At 34.2% G+C, this 24,331-nt stretch overlaps 1 protein-coding gene across 1 annotated transcript; it reads right to left on the bottom strand.

Moving 5' to 3' along the window:
- Positions 1-201: 201 nt before the first annotated feature.
- Positions 202-9,020, bottom strand: LOC115216755 (interleukin 17-like protein). The gene is made up of 2 exons (XM_029786317.2): positions 8,319-9,020; positions 202-992 (listed from the first exon to the last, which is right to left on the bottom strand). The coding sequence occupies exons 1-2, from the start codon at positions 8,337-8,339 to the stop codon at positions 456-458; spliced, it is 558 nt and encodes a 185-aa protein (XP_029642177.1). The 5' UTR covers positions 8,340-9,020; the 3' UTR covers positions 202-455.
- Between the last annotated feature and the right edge of the window lie 15,311 nt (positions 9,021-24,331).

Genomic DNA, 24,331 nt, shown 5'->3' with positions numbered 1-24,331 from the left:
TGGCTAATTATTAGAGGCTGCTATTTATTGGCATAGAGTAAAAGACATTAAAAGGACAAAAGAAAATTATTCTGCAATAAACACATTTTTAATATCAAAAATATACATATAAATTATTGCTTCAAATATAAATTACATCAAAGTATAATATCGAAAATATAATTGAATATTTCTTGCAAATCGAAGTTTGGATTTTTCTTCCCCCTTTTTTTTTTCAGTAGGCATAAGCCTAAAACTCGAGTACTTAACTGTTATTTATTTTATTGAATCCAGAATGAATGAAGGCAAATATACGTTCGGTGTGATTTAAATTAGGTGAAGAAAGGTACGCAATTTACTCAGCAATGCATTTTCTCCGTCACTCATCCGATTCTGTCAACCCACCTTCACTACTTTAAAACAAAATTCGAATAAGATTGAAAAAAATATGAAGTTTACTATAAATGAAAAACTTCTTAGTTCACGTAATCACCACTATCATCATTATCCTTAGAATTATCATTCTTATAATCAGCTGTCAAAGATATGACCGAAGCGCATACGCAGGCAGTTGGTACATCAATTTCTGTCGGTTTAAAGACGTATAGTCCATCTACACACTGGTTTGTTCGTTTTAGGACTGGTGTTTTGGTAAAAACTTGAACACACTGATGTGTGGGAGAAGATCCGTTGCACTTTTTGAATCTACATACAGCTTCAGATCTAAGAGAAGGATAAACGGTTGAATCATTTACATCAACGATAGTCCAAGGACAAGTGGAAATCTTGCTGAGAACTTTAGTTTCGTTGTTGGGAACAATTAAATTGATTTTCTTTGATCCCATTGGAAATTTAGGGGTACGAGAGAAAAACAGAGTCTGATTTGGTGCGTGAGTGAGTCGTTTATACTGAATCATTAAATCACCTGGAACTTTACATGGGTCTGCAGTTGGTTTTGCGTATATCAAAGATATGAAGTAGGCAAACAAAATAGCCTTCGTATAAGAGCAAGTCTGAAAAGAAACAAGGACACCATATAGTTTATTTATAAACATAATAGAACTTACGCATTTTTTTCATTACAGTTTTATTATTCGAATCGATATTAATATTTTCGGAGATGAAATAATCATTATCATTAGAAGGATGCGTAGAAATTTCATTGTTATTTGGAAATTAAAAAATAGCTGAAGATACTACAGAACTATAAATTATATTATTTTTTTGAAATAATATACTTTTCAGGAGGTTTTATTCTGGATTAAATGTAAGTCCATAGACGTGGTAAAAACAAAGTGCGGACTTAAGAAACATAGACAGTGAAAGCTATATTCCTTGTTGCCTTAGACCAACCTCCCAAGATCGTTCTCTATTAATTTTTATCTCAACGCTAAGAAGTGAACATACTTTAAAAAAAGAACTATATACAATTGATTATGATTTAAGCTGTTGAAAATGTATTGAAAGTACAGAGCAAACGCTTTAAACAATTTTAACTAGGGATCGAAATCGAAAACATTATTGGTGGTATTATATAGGTTTCACTACTAATTACTTTAAGTGCCGTTTCAGCTTACATACACATGCGTTTAGGTACAAACAATTTCGTTATTCAACCATATTAACTAAGCACATTTTTAATCTTAACTCGTTGAATACATACAATATACAATCTGCAGTGGGACATCACAGCAGCAGCCTCTTCTTACATTGCAAAGTATGAATATTTTGCTGTACATATTTTATCAGGTAAAAGTAAATTACATAACGTAAAGCAGGAATGCTTTATCTTGCGCAAACATATATTTATATATTTTTGAAGTCGTCTAAATTTTACAAACACATTTCTTGTGAAGTAAAATAGTAAATTATAGTCGAGACCATTCTTTCGGTTGACCATGAATTTATGACATATGGCCATAGTTAGCAAGATATATTCCACTACAACAATATAGAGAAACTTTTCAAATGGATTGTTTAAAATTTCTTTATCCTCTAGTTGCTTCCACTACAGCCTCGAAGACAGCTGTAGAACATTGCTCGTGCCCTCCTGGCTGTGCCCTAGGGAAGATCTTTGAATATCTTGATCTGACGAGCGAAATTGCTTTCTTTTTCTGCTTGAAAGGTTGTCCTCTTAGGTTTATATGGTACCCTACCTTAGCTTTGTTAACCATTCAAAATAAGTAGCGATCTATGTTCTCAGCAATTACAGCGCGAACTGAAGAAAGTAATGGTAAATTGTAAGCTGACTTATTGTAAAAGGGAAATCAATATGACTTACCCATACCATACTAACTTATTACATCAAGAATACGGGGGATAATTTTGTCCTAGATATGATCATAGCTGTAACGTTATTGATTGTATATCTGGGGATAAACACCATACTAGCAATAATCGAATTTATTAGAGAACTGCGAGGTTTCAGAGTTTCTTGAAAAAAGCTGCCAATCTCCTTCCATAAATAAAGGAATTTTGAATAAAGCTGCGTTCAAAACACAACACCTAAGAAAAGAGATAGACTATAACTTTTGATTATAAGTCATCACAGTTGAGGCTGATCTGCGTCTAGACAATAATACCTATAATAGGAACCCTAACAGTAAAGATGAAAGCAGTATCAAGCCTAGAAGCAGTACAAAGAAGGCGAGAGCAGGAAGTGGCAGATTCAATGTGATACGATATACGTCTACGTGTACCGAGAAAGTTTCTTTTCATCTATAAGATAGATGATTATATTTGAATTGTATTTGACAACTATTTGTAGCAAATTAAGAAACCGCTTATACGCTCCCTGCTAGCTTAAATAGGAGAAAATAGGATTTCACACAAAGGCTGTTGTCACTGGTAAAGGTTTAGGTTATATAAAAAAAGTTTCAAAGGTCACAGAATATTCTGTGATCATTCTGGATACGCTCTCAATTAGTACTAGCGATGAGTCTAATGGCAGATTAGTAGTAGACAGAAAGACCAAAAAGGTCATGTAACTACCAAAAATATATATTTAAAATATTTCCGTGATCCCATACAGCTTTACCGTTAGCACATAAAACAATTACAAATCTCACATGCGCCATATGAGTTTCAGTTTTCGTGCGCAAACTTCTTAAATTTATTTAATTCATGTGACTTAACAACGTGTCCACATATTCACAAAAGAAAAACATAACCCCATACACAGAAAACTAAACTTACAACTCCAACCTATAGCAAACACAAAGGACTCAGCTCCAAAATTAATAGTTTAAACTTAGCACCTGAATGCAATATCTCTAACACTTTCACAACAACCATATAAGACATTATTTACATTATTTACATTCGACGGATATTTGTCCTCATCTTGTTTGTTGTTAACACAACGTTTCGGCTTATATACTCTCCAGCTTTATTCAGGTGTCTTGGGTGAATTTTAAGGCTTATAGATCTAATATTCTCTTGTCCTTCCTTAATACCGGTTCCCATATGCCGCTCATATCTGCACTCGGTCTGCTTAGAAGGTTGTTCTGTCCTAGCATATGAGCTGCTTCTTTTAGTTTTCGTATTTTCCAGTGGTGTTCACTGTCTATTATTTTAACTTCAACTCACAGGGGGAGGTGGTCTCCATTTTTCCATACATGGTCAGCTATACCCGATTTATCAATATCTCCTCGTGTCACAGCTTTGTGATGTTCGTCTACTCTTATTTTGAGGGGGCAGAATGTTTTGCCTTTGTATAACCTACACTAGCTGCATGCAATGGAGTACAAGCTGTCTTTCGTCATATTCTCTTCTATTGGTGGTTTTACTCGAAGGAGATATTTGCGAAGTATTGTATTACTCTTAAATATTGTCCTGATGTCATATGGGCCGCATATAATTGGAGTGGATAGTATACTTTTGGGGTAGTTATTGTTTAACAGATCTTTATTGAACTTAATCATTTCTTCGTGGTGTGTATCACGATTGCTACTTATATTCTTTGCACGAAGTTTTAGGCACTGAGCAATCCCCCTCTTTACACTGTATGGATGGTGGGAATTGAAGATGAAGTATCGTCCGGTAAAGGTCTGCTTGCGATATACGGATGTCCTGAATCCAAATTTGGTGCGTGTTGTTAATACGCCCAGGAATGCCAGATGATTGTCTTTTTCCTTTTCCATTGTGAACTGTATGGATGGCTTTATTGAGTTCATATGATCTCACAGCACTTGGACATCTTCCTGGTATCATCAACATATCGTAGCCAGAGTGTTGGTTTTAGTGGTGTTGATCCTTAAGCCAAATTCTCAAAGTATTCCATGTACATATTGGCAATTACTGGTGATAATAGCTAAACCCCCCTCTTTTCGATATAAAAAAAAACTATCCACAGTCTACCCTATGTGAAAGGCCTCTCCAAAAAGATACAAAAGATATGCGGCCCATATGACATCAGGAGAGTATTCAAGTGTATAAACACTTCGCAAATATCTCCTTCGAGTAAAACCTCAAATAAAAGAGAATATGTCCAAATACTACGTGTACTCCATCCCATGCAACAAACAGTTTGTTTGTATGTATGTATGTATGTATGTATGTATGTACGTACGTATATATGTATGTACGTGCGTACGTACGTACATGTATGTATGTACGTACGTACGTACGTCTGTATGTCTGTATGTATATATGTCTGTCTGTATGTATGTTTGTATGTCTGTCTGTCTGTATGTATGTATGTATGTATGTATGTATGTATGTATGTATGTATGTGTGCATGATAACAAATAGAAACAAGTTACATATAGTGCACCTCTACCGAGCCTACGATCAGAATCTAGTGGAAAACAAATGCAGTATGAATAGAAGGGGAAAATTACCATACTCTCACTCATCACTGCACAGAAAAGCAATAAACGACGTAGTAAAGTACTTCAGGGGCCCAAACAAAAGCCCCCTTGGCCAAAAGCCCCGCAGGACAAAAGAGCCCTAGGACAAAAGACCCATAGGACAAAAGACCCATAGGACAAAAGACCCATAGGACAAATGCCCCACGGTTATATTTTTCGGTAAGTTTTTCGTTTTTGGAATTTTTAGTTAAGAATTTTTTTTACTTGTTGCAGTTATAAGACTGCGGCCGGCCATGCTGGGGCACCACCTAGAAGAATTTTTAGATGGCTGTATGGAACCCACAATTTTGTTTAAGCTTGATCAAAACCACTTCTGTGATTTAATTCATTTTTGGTTTTCTTTTTACTTGTTGCAATCATCAAACTGCAGCCATGCTGGGACACCACCTTCAGGAAAATTTTGTCGTATGTATCGACCCCAGAATCTTTTTTATGTGATTTTCAACCAGCACATAAAATTAAGCCTAGAAGGTCTCTCTACATGCTAGAAATAACAGCCAAATCTTACAAATTTTTTGTTTTATAATTTCACGTGAATAGAAACGGAAATTGCGGTTGTAAAAAAAAAATAATTTCCAAAATTCCAAATTTAAGTAAACAAAATATATTCAATCGAAAAACGATGTCAAAACATCTATGTTCCTCACAATGGTACGTTCCGCGTGTTTCAAATATTTTCCTCGTTTTTAGAAAACTTTTAGAATTTGAAAACGAAAATAAATCAATCTTAACATCAATAATAGAATAACAGAACACAAGACTCTTTACTACTCAATGTACATGTCTGAATTCTAACAAAAGGGAAAGCGTTTGCCTCAAGAAATGTGTAGAAACATAAAAATGATAAGTACATTTGAATGATTATATATACACACATAAAATGAAAGTAAATATTACACATGTCTCTGACATGTTTTTTTTTTCTTCAGAAAACAACAGAATTTGTCATATTTATGGAGAAAAACCCATCTCCCTATTTAGGCAAAATATGAGAAGTACGTTTGAATGACTAGCCTTCTGCTAGATCTTCAACGAGAAAGTTCAAAAGGTCAACTTATTCTCATTAACCTGTAAGTGCTGAGAGAAGAAAACAAATGACTTTAAATATACATTCTAAAATGGTGCACCAGCATGGCCGCAGTCCAATGACCGAAACAAGTAAAAAGATTTTTAGAAAATAAAAGAAAAACAGGTGGGGTCATAAAAAAATTCAAGAGATTTGGCTGTTATTTCTAGCATGTGGAGATATCTTATTTGCTTAACTTCATGCGCTGGTTGAAAATAATTTATAAAAATTCTGGGGTCGTTCCATTCGACTAAAATTTCTTCAAAGTAATCCCCCAGCATGGTCGCAGTTTAGTAACTGACACAGGTAAAAATATAGAAATTCTAGCGTCATACATTCCACTAAAAATTCTTCCAGGTGGTGTCCCAGCATGACCGTAGTCTAATAACTCTAACAAGGAAAAAGGATAAAAATAATTCTGGGGTCGATACGTTCAACTAAAAATTCTTCAAGGCGGTGACCCAGCATGGCCGCAGTCTAATGACTGAAACAAGTAAAAGGTGAAAAAAACGAAAAAATAATCGAAAACTATAACCGTGAGCTTTTGTCCACTTTCACAACTTTAACTATGGGGTTTTTGTCCGTGGGGCTTTTGTCTGTGGGGGCTTTTCTCCTACACTCAGTCCTTCACCATCCAGCGGTATTACACTGTGTACCACATCTTAACATTATCCATATACTTACGTTTTGTAAATTTGTTCATCAATAATTCGCATGAAAAGCTACACTACCAAAAACAACCGCTACAAATGCAGATACATAGGCAAAGCTGCACAAAATCCAAACATCCGAAGAAAAATGATCCACAACATAAACTTACACTGCCAAGATGTTCCTGTTCAAATAAAATCTCTTATTGTGGTCTTTGGTCAATGCTGCCTTAATGCATCATTTTGATTTGATTGCTTTTTAAGAAATAAAGTTTCTTGAACGTAGAAACTGTTATGCAACAGTGAGTAAGAGAAGCCATTCAGGACGTGACTTGTTAGTCTGTGGTGTGTAAGTAAAGAAACCAACCCCATAAAATTCCAAGACGACAAACACTCTCAAAAATATTGAGTAAAGTTTAAGATAAACGACATTTGTCGTTAGAAAACTGTTCGCTCTACGAACGAACAGTAAGAAATGCGACATGGTGGAATATATGATAAAGAAAAAACAGGCTACTGATAAGAACAATACCGGTAGACTTCATGCGAGAATTCTATGGTGTTGAAACAACAGTTTCTCGTTCAAATTTTGTTGTGAAGAAGAAAATGTGCATAAATAGTTGCAAAAGTTGGTAAGATAATTGCAACTCAAGTATTGGAGGGAAACTACATTGAATGTGTGGCCGTAGTCTAACGACTGAAACAAGTAAAAGATGAAAAGGCCTTGAACAAATGTAACTAGATGTTATCTTAATTTCGTGCTACAGGAAGTCTTATTTCTATATTGTACATTGGATTCTCTAAGAAAATTCAGAGAACCTCCATCATGTAGAATATCGGAACTCTGTTGAAAAGCAACTTCACATTTTACAGATTCACCGGCAGCAATGGTACAGCTGTGATAATCGCATTAAGAACATTTAGTAGATTTTGGGATTGACTGTGTTGTTAAATTGTTTCTTTTGCAACATTGAAAGTTTTATTCCTGCAGCGCGAAACTGTGCTGGTGTCTTTTACTAAAATCTCAGGAACGTCACATCTCTTCTCCAAGGTCTGAGAAAAACGCATTCAACATAACACTGAGTAACCACTCACATCTTTGGCAACGTATCAGGCAATAGGTAAATTGAGTATTAAATCAAAATAGTGCTTTCTTTGTATAAATGGAAGTACACACAACGTTATCAAATTGAAGTGAGCTGATCTAAATTTAGAGAATTTTCTGAGATGAAAACATTTCCACAACTTTCGGTTATCAAACCCGAAAATGTTCCCCCGCCGTATAAAACACTCTTTAGCCTTTCCCTTTTGAACTTTCCTCACAAGGAACAGTTTTTTAGGTGACAGTGTCCAGTTAAAGTAGTAAGGTCAACGTTTAAAGGGACATAATCTAGGTTCCGTGGCGGAATTAACTCCCTGGCCTAAAGCGTTTCTTAATGTTTTATATCGTTTTCTCTTTTTTTTTTTCTCATATTTCTTCGTGGAGAAGCTACTTACCACACAGCCATTCATCAACATCTTTCACTCTCTCCATAAATATTTCCGATACTAATTTTATACTCGCTACATTAGACATGCTGAAACTAACTTCATTGGAATGAATCAATTTACTTCGATAATGTTGGCTTGAATTCAAATATCAAACATAACATCTTAAAATTACCCTAAACAAAAAACGCACTACACGTGTAAATGATAATAGACACGTGTATCCAAAATAAAGAATAAAATGAAAAATCGAAGTTAACTTACCATAATTGAGGAGAAATACATTATTAGCTTTCAGAGAGGTAGATTGTCGGGTTAAAATAATTTACTGACTGATACTTGAATTAAGAATTACACCGCTTTCTTCCTGGTTCACTCGAGATTATAAGTGTGGATATGTGTAGAATTTTTTTTTTATTCAAACTCTGATATGGAGCTTGATTTTAAATATTGAAGGATGCTGGTCTGATTAGTTCTTTATGTCAGGTTTTACTCAAATACTGTATAGATGAATTTCAATAGCTCAATAATGAAATGAGTTTTTTTGTGTAACAATTTTGTATCAATATATCGCAGGGTTTTTGAAATGCTACTATGATGATATTTTGCTGTTGTTCATAAAAAATTAATCACGTAGTTATTTGATATTTAGATATTAGTATTCGTCTGTTTCGGATTAATGTATATACATATATATAGATATAATATTGTTTTCACTGTGGTTCAGATAGACTTCACTGCCTTGTTGCTTATTTCGCTTGTTTTTCTTGTATGTCTAGTATACACGTTTATGCTTCACTTAAATAGTCTACTGATAACTGCGTAACCTCTGGTATCACGACATACTTTCAGCGATTATTTCGCGCGTGTAGATGAGTGTTTCCTTTCATATTTAAGTTAAATTCCTGATCTATGAAAATGTATTTTTAATACATCGTTTAAAAAAATGATAGGAAACACTTATCCACTATCACTTGAAAAGGTACTTTTCATTATCCGGTATGAAAAAAATTAAAAAAAAACGATAAAACTCTTATAATATTTAACGGCATAAATCGTATCCTTTTGATTTTTTTTTCCAGGATATTTTCTTTAACTTTCTCAGCTAGAGTTCCGAGAAAATTATCAAAGTCTGCGACTCAAGTTCAATTGGTTTGACGACGTAGTTAAAAACGGAAACAACAAAACTATTGTCAATACGGATATGGTTGTTAATGTTCTTTTTGTTTAATGAGTTCACTAGCTTACGTCATCTTTTAAGACAATTTAATTTTCTGATGCCAATTTTTGATATTAGAAACATTCAACTTGGCAAGCCAATTGCCACAGTGCCAACGAGCAATAACAATGGCTACAATAAGTTACAATGTCTAAAATGTTCGGAGATATTTTCATCACTTGCTCGATCAAATAATCATGTTCGCTAACTCCTAGTGGTTTTTCTGATGGTCAGATTTAGTACTTTAGTGCTTATTTAGAACTTCTGTGCATCCATTCAAAATCATTAAAGACAATAACATTTGTTTTTTTTATGCATTATATTGATTTCCTCTCAACTATTTCGCATTTGGGGTAAGTTAAATAGGTGAAGTAGACAAGTTGCCGATAAACATCTTGAGTGAATGCAAAATATCAATATCTATCGCAACTATCTCGTCATTCTTAACTGATCTTAAGAATATTATTCTCAACACTACTACTACTACTACTACTACTACTACTACTACTACTATTACTATTATTATTATTTCTAGGTAACGGGTGCTTGGTACCAACATACACTGGAAAATGTAATAGACGGAAAGAGGAAAGCAAAAATCCTCTGTGACTTTGATTTTCAGACAGGGTAATTTATTATTAGGATAATTCACTATTAAGATGTTAGAGTACCGAAGGCCGAATGCAGTAACAATTAGGAGGGATAAACAAGAGTGCGTAATAATCGACGTAGCAATACCAGGAGATCAATATATTATTGGAAAAGAGGGAGAAAAAGATTGATGAATATAGAGACCTGAGAATTGAGATCGCCAAAATGTGACAACTACGAGAACAAAACCTTCGCTACACAAACAACACACAAGTTAAAAACCAATACAACCGAAGACTCAAACGAAACCCCTTAACAAAAGGCACTGATACAATACAATATCCCCACCACAAAAAAAAAAAAAAGAAATGCACCACACCAACACAAAGGCGCAACAGATGATACAATACAAAGTTGTTTGAAACTTTCAGGTGTCGAGAAATAATAGTGATGATGACGATGGTGACGAACGTTACCTTAACTCAGTTTATGAGTAACAGGACTTTCCAATAAACTCTAGTTGTAACAGTGAAAATGAGGCTGGACCATTAAGGGAATGTCTCTCGCTCGGTACTGCATCAGTAAAGAGGCACACTGACCACAACTGTCATCGCAATACAGCATCAGCAGGTAATAGAGCAAAGAGAAAGAAGTGGACCAGCAAAGAAAACAGGACAGTGATACAGTATTATTTAGAAAGTAAACCTACAAGAAGGGACTATAGAAAACGGATGTTAACGCTTCGGGTAGAGAAGGGTATGTTTAAAATGTTTGAGCAGAGATTAGTTGATCAAGCTAATGCTATTAGGAGAAGAAAATAGATGACAAAATTGAGATGGAAGTGATCACATTAGAAATGAGAAATGGAAAAGAGAAAGTAGTGGGAAAGACAAAGAACAACATAAGAGATGCAGCTCAAACCAAAGAACAACCTAAAGGAAAAATAAGAATAGCGCTACCAATAAGGAAGGGGCAACTGGCACCACCGACTTAAGTGATTTAAGTGAGGAAGATCAGAATATTTCAGATGAGTTGCAAGAAGTAATGGATAAAGAAGTAAGAAAAATATTTGCCAACATCAAAAGACATCAACAGAAGAAAGCTACAAGAAATGATTTGGAAAGTAGATTCTGTTATCAGTAAAATAGATACTAAACATATAGAGGAAACTAACTTATGGATCTATGCAGGAAGGGCAGTAGTCACCAGAAGATTAGATATCTCACAGGAAAAGTTTTAAAAAGGGCAAATGTGGAAAAGGAGGCTACAAAATAAAGTGAAGACTTTAACACAAGATCTAAGTAGAATAGAAACCTGGAAACTGAACAAGTTAATAAACACAAGATGCAAATCTCACTTCGAGATTACTTGAGACAGATAAGAAGAGATTTTATAACCTAATAAATAGTGTAGAACGAAGTACTGAAGATGAGAAACCTAATGAAGAGGAAACTATAAAGTTCTGGACTAATATTTTGGATAAACCAGTCAATCATGATGTAGATACAGAATGGTTAAAGAAAGCGAGGGAATAAGTAATGAGTGAGAAGCAGCCAATTCTAAGATTAACTAGTGAATTAATGAGTAAAGTATTTAGAGAAAATGCCGTATTGGAAGGGCCCATGACCAGATTTAGTTCAAGGGTATAAGCCAAAGAAATTCAGTAGTTTACTTGGGAGGCTGGAGGAACAACTTCAGGATGGCCTTATTGGAGGAATAATACCAGATTGGTTGACTAGAGGGTGGGCAATACTCATTATGAAGGAGAAGAACAAGGGCAATACATCTAGCAACTATAGACCAATCATTTACTTAACGTTAGTGTGGAAACTGCTAAAAGGAATGCTTTCAGAAAGCATTTAGGAGCAACTTGACAGTCAGAATGTACTTCCAGAAGAATAGAAAGGTTGCAAGAAGAAGGTTAGGGGAATGCATGATCTATTATATATAGACAAAGCAATTCTAATTGAAGTAAAAGCTAGACAGAGTAATCTAACAATAACATGGGTTGATAATAGAGAAGCCCACACTCATGGATAAGTTAATTAGTTTTAGTATGAAGAAATGAAAAGTAGGTCTATACTCGGGTGATACACTCTTGGAGATAGTTAATATCTAGAGAAGAATTTCCCAGGGAGACTCTTTGTCCCCTTTAATATTTGTCTTATGTTTGATCCCCCTCAGTTTAGTATTAAGAAAAGCAAAGGCATGGTATCAGTTCAGAAATAGTAATAGTAAAATTAGCCATTTTCTCTACATGGATGATCTGAAACAATTTAGTAAGAATGTGAAAGACTAGATTCCTAAGTACAGACTGTAAGACTCTTCAGTAAAGATATAGGCATGGAATCTGGCATAGATAAGTGTGTCATATTAGTCATTAGAAGAGGACTGGTAGTCAATAGCGAAAGCATCTAAATTAACAGATGGCCAGACATTAAAATCAATGAAAGGAAGAGAGAGTTATATGTATCCAGGAGTATTAGGAAATTGAGAAATATATCGGAAGGGTGAGGATGCTAATTAGTCAAAGCAAAACTGTCCGAATCTAGTGAAAGCTGTAAATATTTGGGGAGTATTATTGCTTTGGTATTCAGTAGCTTTTGCAGATTGGACAAAAACTGAATTAGCAAAGCTAGACAGAAGAACTCAGAAGGAATTCAATATGAATAGAGGACTTCACCCAAGGATAGGAGTTGCAAGACTATACCTACCTAGAAAAGAAGGTGTAAGACTGCATGTGGTTAGCTAGAGTAGGTATAAATTCTTATGTAGGTAGCAGTGAAGACTGTTTATTAAAAGCTGGTAGAGTCACAACAAGACATAGGGAAACCAAAACACTAAACGAACTTAAACATCAGAAAAAAGAGAGGAAACTGTCTGACTTGCAGGAGATGGCGTTGCATTGTAGATTCCCAAAGATAGTTGAAGTAAATAGTAGTAGTCAGACAGTGCATGCCATCAAAGTGACACTTGGGTAAAATATACGAAGCCCAGTAAACCCATCATGACTACCCGTCTTATAAGGGTACACTAGGCACATGCATCACAACCATATGTGCCCGACGTGGTGATCTCAAATCAAGATAAATAGCATATGACCTTGTTGGTGAGGCACAGTTAGAACTTTCTTCTGGTCGACTAACCCATGTCGCTCAAAAGGTCCCCGAATAAGGGTTGTTTAATGATGTTGAACGAAACACCCATGTTACCAGAGGTGAATTATTCAAACCCCAAAGAATCCCTCTCAACATATGACTATGATGCTTCCCCACTACTTCTGCTCGTGATCAGAAATGCACATATCGTTAGCTACTAAGGGACATGCTTAACTGGAAAAGGTCAAACACCTGACAAGCAAATCTGTGGTATTGAGCAGAATATTTGCTGTAGTCCATCTTTTATACCCAAGCAAAACATTTTTTTGACAGGAATTCTTTGGACTTAATAATTCACCTCTGGAAATATGGGTGTTTTGTTCAGCCATCTTGAAACAACCCTTATTTAGGGAATTTTTGATGGGACTTATTCAGAGATGGGCTACTTAACCTGAAAAGAATTCTTACTGTTTATTTTTTTGATACGAGATCACCATGTCACCCACATATGGTTGTGAGGCGTGTGCCTGGTGTACACTTATCAGACGAATAGTCAAGCTGGGTGCATTCGGCTTCGTATATCTTACCCCAGTGTCACTTTGATGGCAAGCACTACTCTCTCACTAAATAATGATGATGATGATGATGATGATGATGATAATGATGATGATGATGATGATGATGATGATGATGATGATAATAATAATAATAATAATAATAATAATAATGATAATAATAATAATAATAATAATAATAATAATAATAATAATAATCTATGAATAAAAACAAAATACAAAAAATGTAAAATAAAATATTAAAATTTTCATAAGTAAATTTATGCATTCACTTTGAGTTACTTCATTTATCTCAATGTGAAATAGGAGCGCCATTCCTCTATATAAGTTACTCTCATGACCAATGACAAGTGGACTCTCCTGCTTGATTTCAACATCCATTATACTGCTCGTGGAAGAAATGGTGCTTTCAACAAGCAGTTGTTTGGAACTCTTTAAAAAATATTTCTATTTAAATTAGATAAAACCTGTTAAGATCGGAACACTGCAAAATGTGGTGGAAATGTGAGCTACAAATTTGAAGACAGAATAAATGTTTTACCTTATATTTGAAATAGCACGTAAAACTTTAATTGTTTTGGCCTTAACAAATGCTTATCTAATTTAATATCACACTGATCAAACTTATCTATTGTAAAGTTGCATTTGCCATTTACCACCTATGGAAGCTTTACTGAGCAGACCTATGATGAAAAAGGTTACAATTGTAGCTACTTCCCCTTTCTCAAGCGTGTATATTGAGAAGTATAATATCAGGTATGGCCTGTCTTGTTTAAAATCGTAACCTGAGGTTTGAGGTTTATTCGGTGTCAAACGAACGACTGCGTAGAGGACGCGTCGTTAGCTTCTTTTAGTTCATATATTGTGTCTACGCTGTTATACTGAAGCAATTTTGTAAGCTTCCTTTTGTCATTGTAAATTAATTCCACATCACAAAGAGTATAGAACTTATCAACTATGCATAGCTCTCAGTATAAGAAGCCAATGATTTCAAAGATAAACTTAATTGTCACGGAGGCATACAACAAAAATCTCGAGTCCTTTAAATTGACTTGCTGAAGGAAAAATATAGGAATCGAAAGAAAGCGGTAATAAAATAAAATGGTCCCTTGAATATGGGAATACACGGAAAGCATACCAGGGCTTGTCCAAAGGAAACAACCCCAAATATTCCTTCAGTATTGTAGGCAGAAAAAAGGCTTTGGGTTATTAGAGAAAATTGAGGGCCACTTCAAAACAAAAACAGTAAAAATATATTCAGTAAATAATGACACGTAAAGCGCATCTGACGTAGAGAGCGTATGTTAGTGGTGAATGGCGACGAAAGAACTTTAACACATGGAGCTAATTAATTGATTGATCAAATGATTGTTCAAATAATTGATTACTTAACTAGTTAACTAGTTAAGTAGACAGCCAATTGACATGTAAAACAGAAAAAAATTAAAAGGAACCAGAGTGGGTGCTTTATTTATTACTGGCATTATGACCCTCCCCACTACACACACAAAAAAAAAACGCACGAAGAAATGATTTTGCTCAAGCAGGCCGCGTATCGTTTTTAACTCTAAAAGGGAACACTGCATATCTTATAAATAAGAAAGGAAAAACAGAAGACATTAAGAAGTGAAAATATCTGATATCATATATCAGCGAAGTCAGAAAGATAATATTAAGGAATTTGGAGAAAAACGAACTGTTGATGGCCTTTGCAGGATCTCCAAGAGTGTGAAAACCAATCAAATGCACTTCTCTTCCCAGGATTTATAGAACTATGTCAGAATGAAAAAATAAAAAAAAGAAAATAAAAAGAAACTATTAAATCAAAATCACTTGGAAAACACAAGGAAGCAATGATCCTGATTACATTCTGGAATATAAATTTCTTTTAAAATTCTCCTTAACATGCCGTGACAATCGGTAAATGAGATACTTGAGAGTCAAGATTAAGCGCGCTGAGCATATGTGTGTGTGCGTGTGTGTGAGTGTGGGTGTGGGTGTGTTTGAGTGTGCATGTGCGTGTATGTCTGTGTGTGTGTGTGAGTATGTTTGTACATATACATACATTAATGCACACACATATATAATCGGCGAAAAATACAGCGTAAATAAAGCATTGAGAGTTTCATGCATTGGCACTTATCAAAAGGATATGTGTCCATGCACGATAGTCTCGAGCCTCGTGTCACACTGTAACCGCTGGCTATATATATATATATATATATATATATATATATATAATTGAAGAAGGGGAAAACTCAGAAGCAAAGTTTAAGTGAATGAGCAAATTCCCAAACGGAAAACACATAAACGTAATAAGCAGCAAAGATATCTAGAGGTAATGCAGCACGATCGTTCCATGCAACTCCATTTAATTGAACAATGAAATAATTACATCAATTTAAAATGTAGAGCAGCATTCAGCTGCACCAAGACATAGAATTTAATTAAATTAGAACAGATGGACTCATTAGTATAATTATACCTGAAATCTCCAAGAAGTTAAGGTGATAGACAAAGAACATGTATCTACGATAGTATAGTCGTAAACATTGATATATATTGATAGAGATCAATATAAATCTATATGTATAAAAATATAATATATAAATATATAAATAAAAATGTGGAAGCACTCCGTCGGTTACGACGACGAGGGTTCCGGTTGATCCGATCAACGGAACAGCCTGCTCGTGAAATTAACGTGTAAGTGACTGAGCACTCCACAGACACGTGTACCCTTAACGTAGTTCTCGGGGATATTCAGCGTGACACAGAGAGTGACAAGGCCGGCCCTTTGAAATACAGGTACAACAGAAACAGGAAGTAAGAGTGAGAGAAAGTTGTGGTGAAAGAGTACAGTAGGGATCACAACCTCGTGGAGCTTTAGGTGTTTTCGCTCAATAAACACTCACAACGCCCGGTCTGGGAATCGAAACCGCGATCCTACGACCGCGAGTCCGCTGCCCTAACCACTGGGCCATTGCGCCTCCACATAAATAAAAATATATATTAAACGAACGTAAAAATATGCGAGTTGTATATATGGTGAGTGCAAACGAAAGAGAACACATTAACAGAAACAGAGATTAAAAATAAAATGATAAACTACCTATAGAAAAAGATATAACACACATAACAGTCGGAATGTGTCTAAGTAATCGAGCAGCAAAAAAGATAAGACAGTTCAGAGAGCAAATAACTATATTAGTAGTTGTTTGCAATTAAGGATTATAATACAATTTACATTTAAGGATTATACAAACAAGCATATATATAAATATATATATATACATATATATAATGGCACTCCGTCGGTTACGACAGCAAAGGTTCCAGTTGATCCGATCAACGAAACAGCCTACTCGTGAAATTAACGCGCAAGTGGCTGAGAACTCCACAGACACGTGTACCCTTAACGTAGTTTTCGGGGGAAATTCAGCGTGACACAGAGTGTGACAAAGTTGGCTCTTTGAAATACAGGTACAACAGAAACAGAAAGAAAGAGTGAGGGAAAGTTGTGGTGAAAGAGTACAACAGGGTTCGACCCCTGCCGGAGCCTCGTGGAGCTTTTGGCGTTTTCGCTCAATAACACTCACAATTTCCAATCTGGGAACCGAAACCTCGATCCTACGACCTCGAGTCCGCTGCCCTAACCACTGGGTCATTGCGCCTCCAACGCACAAAACTCTTGGACCTATATATATATATATATATATATGAAAAAGAAAACGAATGACGTCACTGGTAGTTATAATTAAGGAATTTTCTAATAATATAAGTTCTTTATTAACTTCTGTGAAGAGATTGTTTAAAGATTCTTTGTTAATTTTTCTGTTGAACTTTCTTGCATTCGTGGGTGGCGGTTGTCAAACTAATCTTCATGTTGTGCTGTGCTGTGTGATTATATATATATATAAGAGATTTAGGTGTGTCGGGATGGTCATTCTTTTTTTGCCAAATAAACACACACACTATATATTCGTTCTTCACTCTTTTCTTACTGTTCTTATTCTAACTCATGTTCATTGTCCGGAAATATTCCATTACACATTCTGAGAATGAAAGAAGTGGAGTAAAAGCACACATGAAGACGGAAAGTGTCACTGAAGAGGTCACAGATGTGTGACGAAAGATTTCTGGACAATGAACATTAGTTAGATTAAAAATAGTAATAAACGAGTGAAGAACGAATACATAGTGCGTGTGATTACTTAGCAAAATAAATAAATAAATGGTCATACCAAAATACAACAATATCTGTTTCGACACACGATTTCACATCAGGAATCTTGCAACACAAATTGATAAACGTAATATATATATATAAGTGCCAACACCCGAAACTCACGGAACTAAATATATACTATTGCTTTGAGTTATATCTTCCCGTTTGCATCACCAAATTTACATACACATGATGATTCTATGGGGGATGTTGGTTGATATCCACTCATAACAGTTAAATATCGTTTGAGATCAAGTGAATTTGGAAGCCAAATGTTAAGCCTTACGTGATCATGGGATATTTGAGCATTATGTGACGGCGCAAAGACTTGCTGAAACACATATGACGTTCCATAGCGAGTTGTGTCTATTCGAGGCTTTTTTTGCAGGGCGCCTAAGTATCTTTTTTATAAGGTACAACACAGGAAGGTGCAATCTTTCACAAATTCGCACAACAGACATACTCACACACACACATATATATAGTAGGTCCAGCAGTCTGGAAAATAAAAATAATAATCAGGCGCAGGAGTGGCTGTGTGGTAAGTAGCTTGCTAGCCAACCACAGGGCTCCGGGTTCAGTCCCACTGCGTGGCATCTTGGGCAAGTGTCTTCTACTATAGCCCCAGGCCAACCAATGCCTTGTGAGTGGATTTGGTAGACGGAACTGTATATATATATATATATATATGTATATATATATATATATATATATATATATATATATATATGTATGTATGTGTGTGTGTGTATTTGTGTGTCTGTGTTTGTCCCCCTAGCATTGCTTGACAACCGATGCTGGTGTGTTTACGTCCCCGTCACTTAGCGGTTCGGCAAAAAGAGACCGATAGAATAAGTACTGGGCTTACAAAGAATAAGTCCCGAGGTCGATTTGCTCGACTACAGGCGGTGCTCCAGCATGGCCGCAGTCAAATGACTGAACCAAGTAAAAGAGTAAATGAGTAAAAGAGTTTATACAACTTGATATTTCTAATTATTCTTCCATTGCCAATATAATACTGAATAAAGAATTTATATTCACTAAACGCAGCTCTAATTTGTCTAGACAGGAGATACATTATAGCAGCCGCTCATGGTGTGATTACGATATGTTATGGACGAGATCTGATAGGATGAATTGTTTTCGATATTTACATTCTTTACCAACTCAAATCCTGGTTTCCTAAGTTATGGAATGTGTTTATATGAGGATGACACTCTCTTCCTGAAGAGATAGAAAGATATAGAAAAAAAATATGTTTAATTTTTTTACAAAAACATAGGGTTATGCATAACAATTAAAAAAGTTCATAAGTAGTGATTTCCTAGATGTAACTCTTCATTAAAACACAAGTCTTTTTAAACATAATGTCAACTGAAACACTTTAAAACAAAGATTAAAATAATACCAAGATTTTCAACAGCTATAACGCACGGAGAATATAGTCGATCAAATATTTCAAATGGCAGGATAAACCCCATTATTTTGGGCATAATATAAAACTTTAATTATGACAGTATCAATATCGGAGCATGTACAATTTTGTGCGTTTGTGAAATTGCGTATATGCATATATATTTATGTCATTGAGTATGTAATGTGAATGTACATATATATATATATGAGTGTGTGTATGTATGTGTGTGTATGTGTGTGTGTGTGTGTGTGTGTGTGTGTGTGTGTGAGTGTGCGTGTTGTGTGTCTGCTTGTGTGTATTTTCGAAAGATCGTGCCTTGCTGTGTTGTATCTTATGAAAAAAATACTTTGGAATCCTGTAATTAGAAAGAGAAAACGACAAAAGGATTACCGAACTGTAATATGAAATCGGGTCGACATGACAACCCAAGACACTTTAGGGCTATGCTCCAGCATGGCCGCGTTATAATGCCGGAATCTACTAAAATAATAAAACATATGATAATGGTTTTTATCTTTCGTATATCTTTGAGTGAACCGATCCCATTCTTTAACTGTTGTTTCTGTCATAGAGTCCGGAAGAAAGAAGTGTGATGTAATATGTTACAGTAAAGCACCATACAAGACGCTCCTCCGATTCAATAATTCTTTATTGTTTAAAAACAACTGTCACATGGGGACTGTGTTGTTACGAATTTCACTTCGTATATGAGTATTCTATTTTTCAAATCTACAATGCTGTATCATGGACATTTCTCTGTGCTAGAAGGAATGAATTTGCTTAGTAAGCAACTAATAGTTTCGCGCAATGAAAGCAACGCAGACAGTATTTTGTAACACGTCTGGTGTCTTCTTGAAATCTTCAGGCGGCTCAGCCCACAAGCTAAAATAGGACTGTAGAATTAGAGTATATACGAGAAGAGGTGAGAAGGAAGTAGATGTAAAAGGTGAGGTTGAAACCATCGGAAGCAAAACAAAGAGAATAGAAAAAGAAAGAGGGGCGAAATAAAGTTATATCACCCTTTCACACAGAAGTTTCTCTGATCTAACAAGTCCATCACACTTCTGAATTGCAGATCTGAAATATTCAGCAGATGTAAACGTATGTATAAGTTATTTTGGGATAGAGAAATTACATCTTCAATTGTTGACTGCATCATACAAAACCGAAAATCGTTTTTGTTGTATCAACTTATCTAGATACTCAAATTAATATTCTGAAATTACATGTTAAGACAACGTTTTCTTAGTTCACTTTGAATTTAACTAATTCTGAATAACCTTGAACACATTGTGTTAAAATGCATTTTCGGATATATTGATTTGAATGAAATTTCTGTGTCTATATATGTCGATACAACGGATGAATCGTCGGCATTCTATAGTGTATATATATATATATATATATATATTATATATATATATATATATATATATATATATATACTATAGAATGCCGACGATTCATATATATATATGTATGAATGAGTCTATATATAGTTATATATATGTATGTATTAAAAAGATTTAAGGAGATATTCAAGTTCAACAATGTATTTATTCATACATACATACATACATACATACATACATACATACATACATATATATATATATATATAATATATATATATATATATATAATATATATTATATAATATATATATATATATATATATATATATATATATATATATATGTATATATATATATATATATATATATAGAGAGAGAGAGAGAGAGAGAGAGAGAGAGAGAGAGAGAGAGAAAGAGAGAGGCGCAATGGCCCAGAGGTTACGGCAGTTGACACGCGGTCGTAGGATCATGTTTTCGATTCCCAGACCGGGCGTTGTGAGTGTTTATTGAGCGAAAACACCTAAAGCTCCACGAGGCTCCGGCAGCGGTGGGGGGATTATCCCTGCTGCACTCTTTCGTCACAACTTTCTCTCACACTTTCTTCTGCTGGCCTGCTCACTGAGCCAGCGGGGTGGCGTCATTTGATGGCTAAAACAATGCGAAGCGCATTGTGACCAGCGATGTGTAGCAACATCTGATAGCCTGGTCGGTCACGTGCTCACGTGATATATATATATATATATACATATATATATATATATATATATATATATATATATATATATATAACGAACGAAAGATAAGACGATTCCTTCAAAGAGGTGTAAAAGATCCAGTTCAGTGGTACGGCAATTCAATACCACAGAAGTAGGGGTATAAATACAAATTACAAATAATAAATCAAACAGGTAAAGGCAATTGACAATCTAACAATTTATTACATGATAATATGATATACTATAAAATATAAAATAATATAAGCTAAGATAATATAAACAATTAAAAAAAATACAGTCAGCATTTGTTTCGATTTATATTCATTATTTAATAAATAAACAACTCATCTCTATGGATACAGCATTGTTCAGGGCCTTAAACAAATAAACTCTAATTTGGTTATGCAATTTTACAGATCTATATCAACGCATTTTAATAAAGAACATAAATTTAACAAGATAATAAATAGCAAAAGGATCAGCAAAAGTATCAGAAATTTTTTTCCGCATCTCAAAATTTGTTTAGAATTATCTCTTCCCTTAATAATAAAAGATTAGACAGTTTTTACAATAATAGAAATAATAATCCTATTACCAAGAACGATCTAGCTGGAACTTGTGGTTGTAGATATAAGAATAATTGTAATATGGATAATATAGAAGTAGGATTAAATCGGAAAAGGAAACCTATGCGTGGATGAATCATATCGATCTTAAAATCTAGGAAGAAGATACTTAAAGAAAAACATGAGCGCCTTCTGTCCTCTAAAACTATTCCGTGTGCTTAGAAACTTTTATTAACTGTATATATGTATGTACATGTATGTATATATTTGTATGTATATGTGTATATATATAATTGTCTATATTTGTAGATATGTATGAATGTATATATATATGTGCGTTTTTTGTATTCATATCTAATGCTATGTATCTGTATTTAAGTATGTGTATGCGCTTGTGTATATATGTATGTATATATATATATATATATATATATATATATATATATATGTGTGGGGGGGGTGTATATGTAGTTGGAATTTACTAAAAAGCAAAAGACGAACACAGGTATGTAAACAACAAACAGGTGTATTAGTTTAAAGCTCGGGAAGGTGAGAAAATCTTTTACGTACACACACATACACACACAACACATATATATATATGTATGTGCATGTGCATCTAGGTATGTATGTGTGTATGTAAATATACGTATGTTTATATATGTATGCTTATGCATCTATGTGTATATATATTCAAAAATAAGCAACAAGAATGAATCCGGTAATTTAGTACAATTGTTTCATACTACAACATTTTATTAAAAGCTGTAAATATTACAGCAGATTTAAGATGCCGAGTATTCTTCAGCTAATTTTATATAGGTTTTCCAATAATATAAAGTTCTCAGATCAATTAATAACATCTTAGGGAAGGGAAATATACAGATAAAGATGTAGATATGAATCTTAGGAATATGAGGTAGTGTAGTTTGGATGCAAACTAACCAAAACTTTGTTCACAACTGACTGTTGTAAGAATATTTCCTTAGTTGTAAGGATGGGGGTAAGGGCAGGTCAAGAATTCAAGTTAGTTGAAGAAAAGAAGAGGAAAATTCAGGCGATGTAAAAGAACAGATTGTCACTAGAACAAAGGGTCAATTTATTTATGTGGTGACAAAAGATTTAGGCCAATGTAGAAAGATCATTAAATTGTTAGGAACATATGAGGTAGAAGGTCAGCTACTAAACTGACCAAACCCTACTTTCAACTGAAAGCCATCAGAATTTTTAGTAGGAATTTAGGTAAGGGGATGTGAAAGAATACTGTAAAATGGGTTTAAGTTAGTTGCAGAAAAAATACATGAAGGGAATTCAGATTGTCACTAGAACAGAAAGCTATTTATTTTTATGTGGTGAGAAAAAATCTAGGTCAATGTCCAGAGGTCAATTAAATTCTTTTACAAAGGGTAGGGGAGCAAAACCTCATCTAATTTATAGTAGGTATCGTATTTTATAACTGGGGGAATGGTATTAACTCTTATAATTAGAATAGATTTGGGGAAAGATGCAATTTCATGATTATAGTGAGGTTAATCCAGTTGACTATAGAAGTAAATTAAAGGTTAGTATAGTATATCTCATATTATTATTATATTAAAAAGTTACAGTTAGAAAAAGTAGGAAGACCTTAAATTTCTATTTAAAGCATTTAAAAGTTCTAATTGAGGAATGAATGCAAGATATTCATAACTCTAGACGATTATTTAGTAGATTTTTGTTACTTCGATACTTTAAAATTTCATAGGTTTCCATAGAACAGAGTTGATAGCCTACTCTACTATTTCTAACTATATCCCATTTTAGGTTGTATTCTATATTATTTGTTTTAAGTTCCCAAATTTTGCTAGATAGTGTAGTGCAACCTGCCTTATGTTTTAAACGAAAAGAGGAGAAATGATTGTTAAGGCGTCGTTTAAAACCAACAGAACAACCAATATAAAAGAAGCTACCGTTAGAAGTTATTCTAGTGCATTTATAAATTACATTTTGGACCGAACAACGACCAGATACCAGACAATTTGATCTAATCCTACAATTACAACTGGGGGGCGGGATAATTTTCAGATTTGGAATTATTTAAAGATAGTTCTCTCATATTACTGTTATTTAAAATATTATTAGAAATATTATTAGTATTATTTTCATTATTAGTGGTCATATTGATATCCAAAATAGGGTTACTATTTATTGATCCATTTACACTATCATTCCCATCTAACATACCAATACCGATACTACCTAAATTTCTGGTATTGCTATTATCATTATTTATATTTATATCAATGTTGTTATTATTGTTATTAATATTATTGCTATCATCATTTTTAGTATTATTTTTATTAATATTATTGTTATTATTATTATTATTGTTATTATCATTGTTATAATTATTATTATTGTTATTTCTATTGTTGATGCTGTTATTACAATTATTATTACTATTCATGTTGATACTATTCATTCTACTCCTGGCTCTACTTTTGTTTTTACTATTAAGTCTAGCTATTATGGT

This window comes from Octopus sinensis, linkage group LG1 (genome assembly GCF_006345805.1).
Source record: "Octopus sinensis linkage group LG1, ASM634580v1, whole genome shotgun sequence".
In the NCBI taxonomy this organism is placed as follows: Eukaryota; Metazoa; Mollusca; class Cephalopoda; order Octopoda; family Octopodidae; genus Octopus; species Octopus sinensis.
Note: the sequence above shows the minus strand (reverse complement) of the source record. Positions and strands in the feature narration are given on the sequence as shown.

What these genes read in the sequence shown, in the direction of transcription:
- LOC115216755 (XM_029786317.2), bottom strand. Translation starts at nt 8,339, where the DNA reads ATGTATTTCTCCTCAATTATG. An exon ending in TGTATTTCTCCTCAATTATG is followed by an intron (nt 993 to 8,318) that starts GTAAGTTAACTT and finishes GTTTCTTTTCAG; the next exon opens with ACTTGCTCTTATACGAAGGC.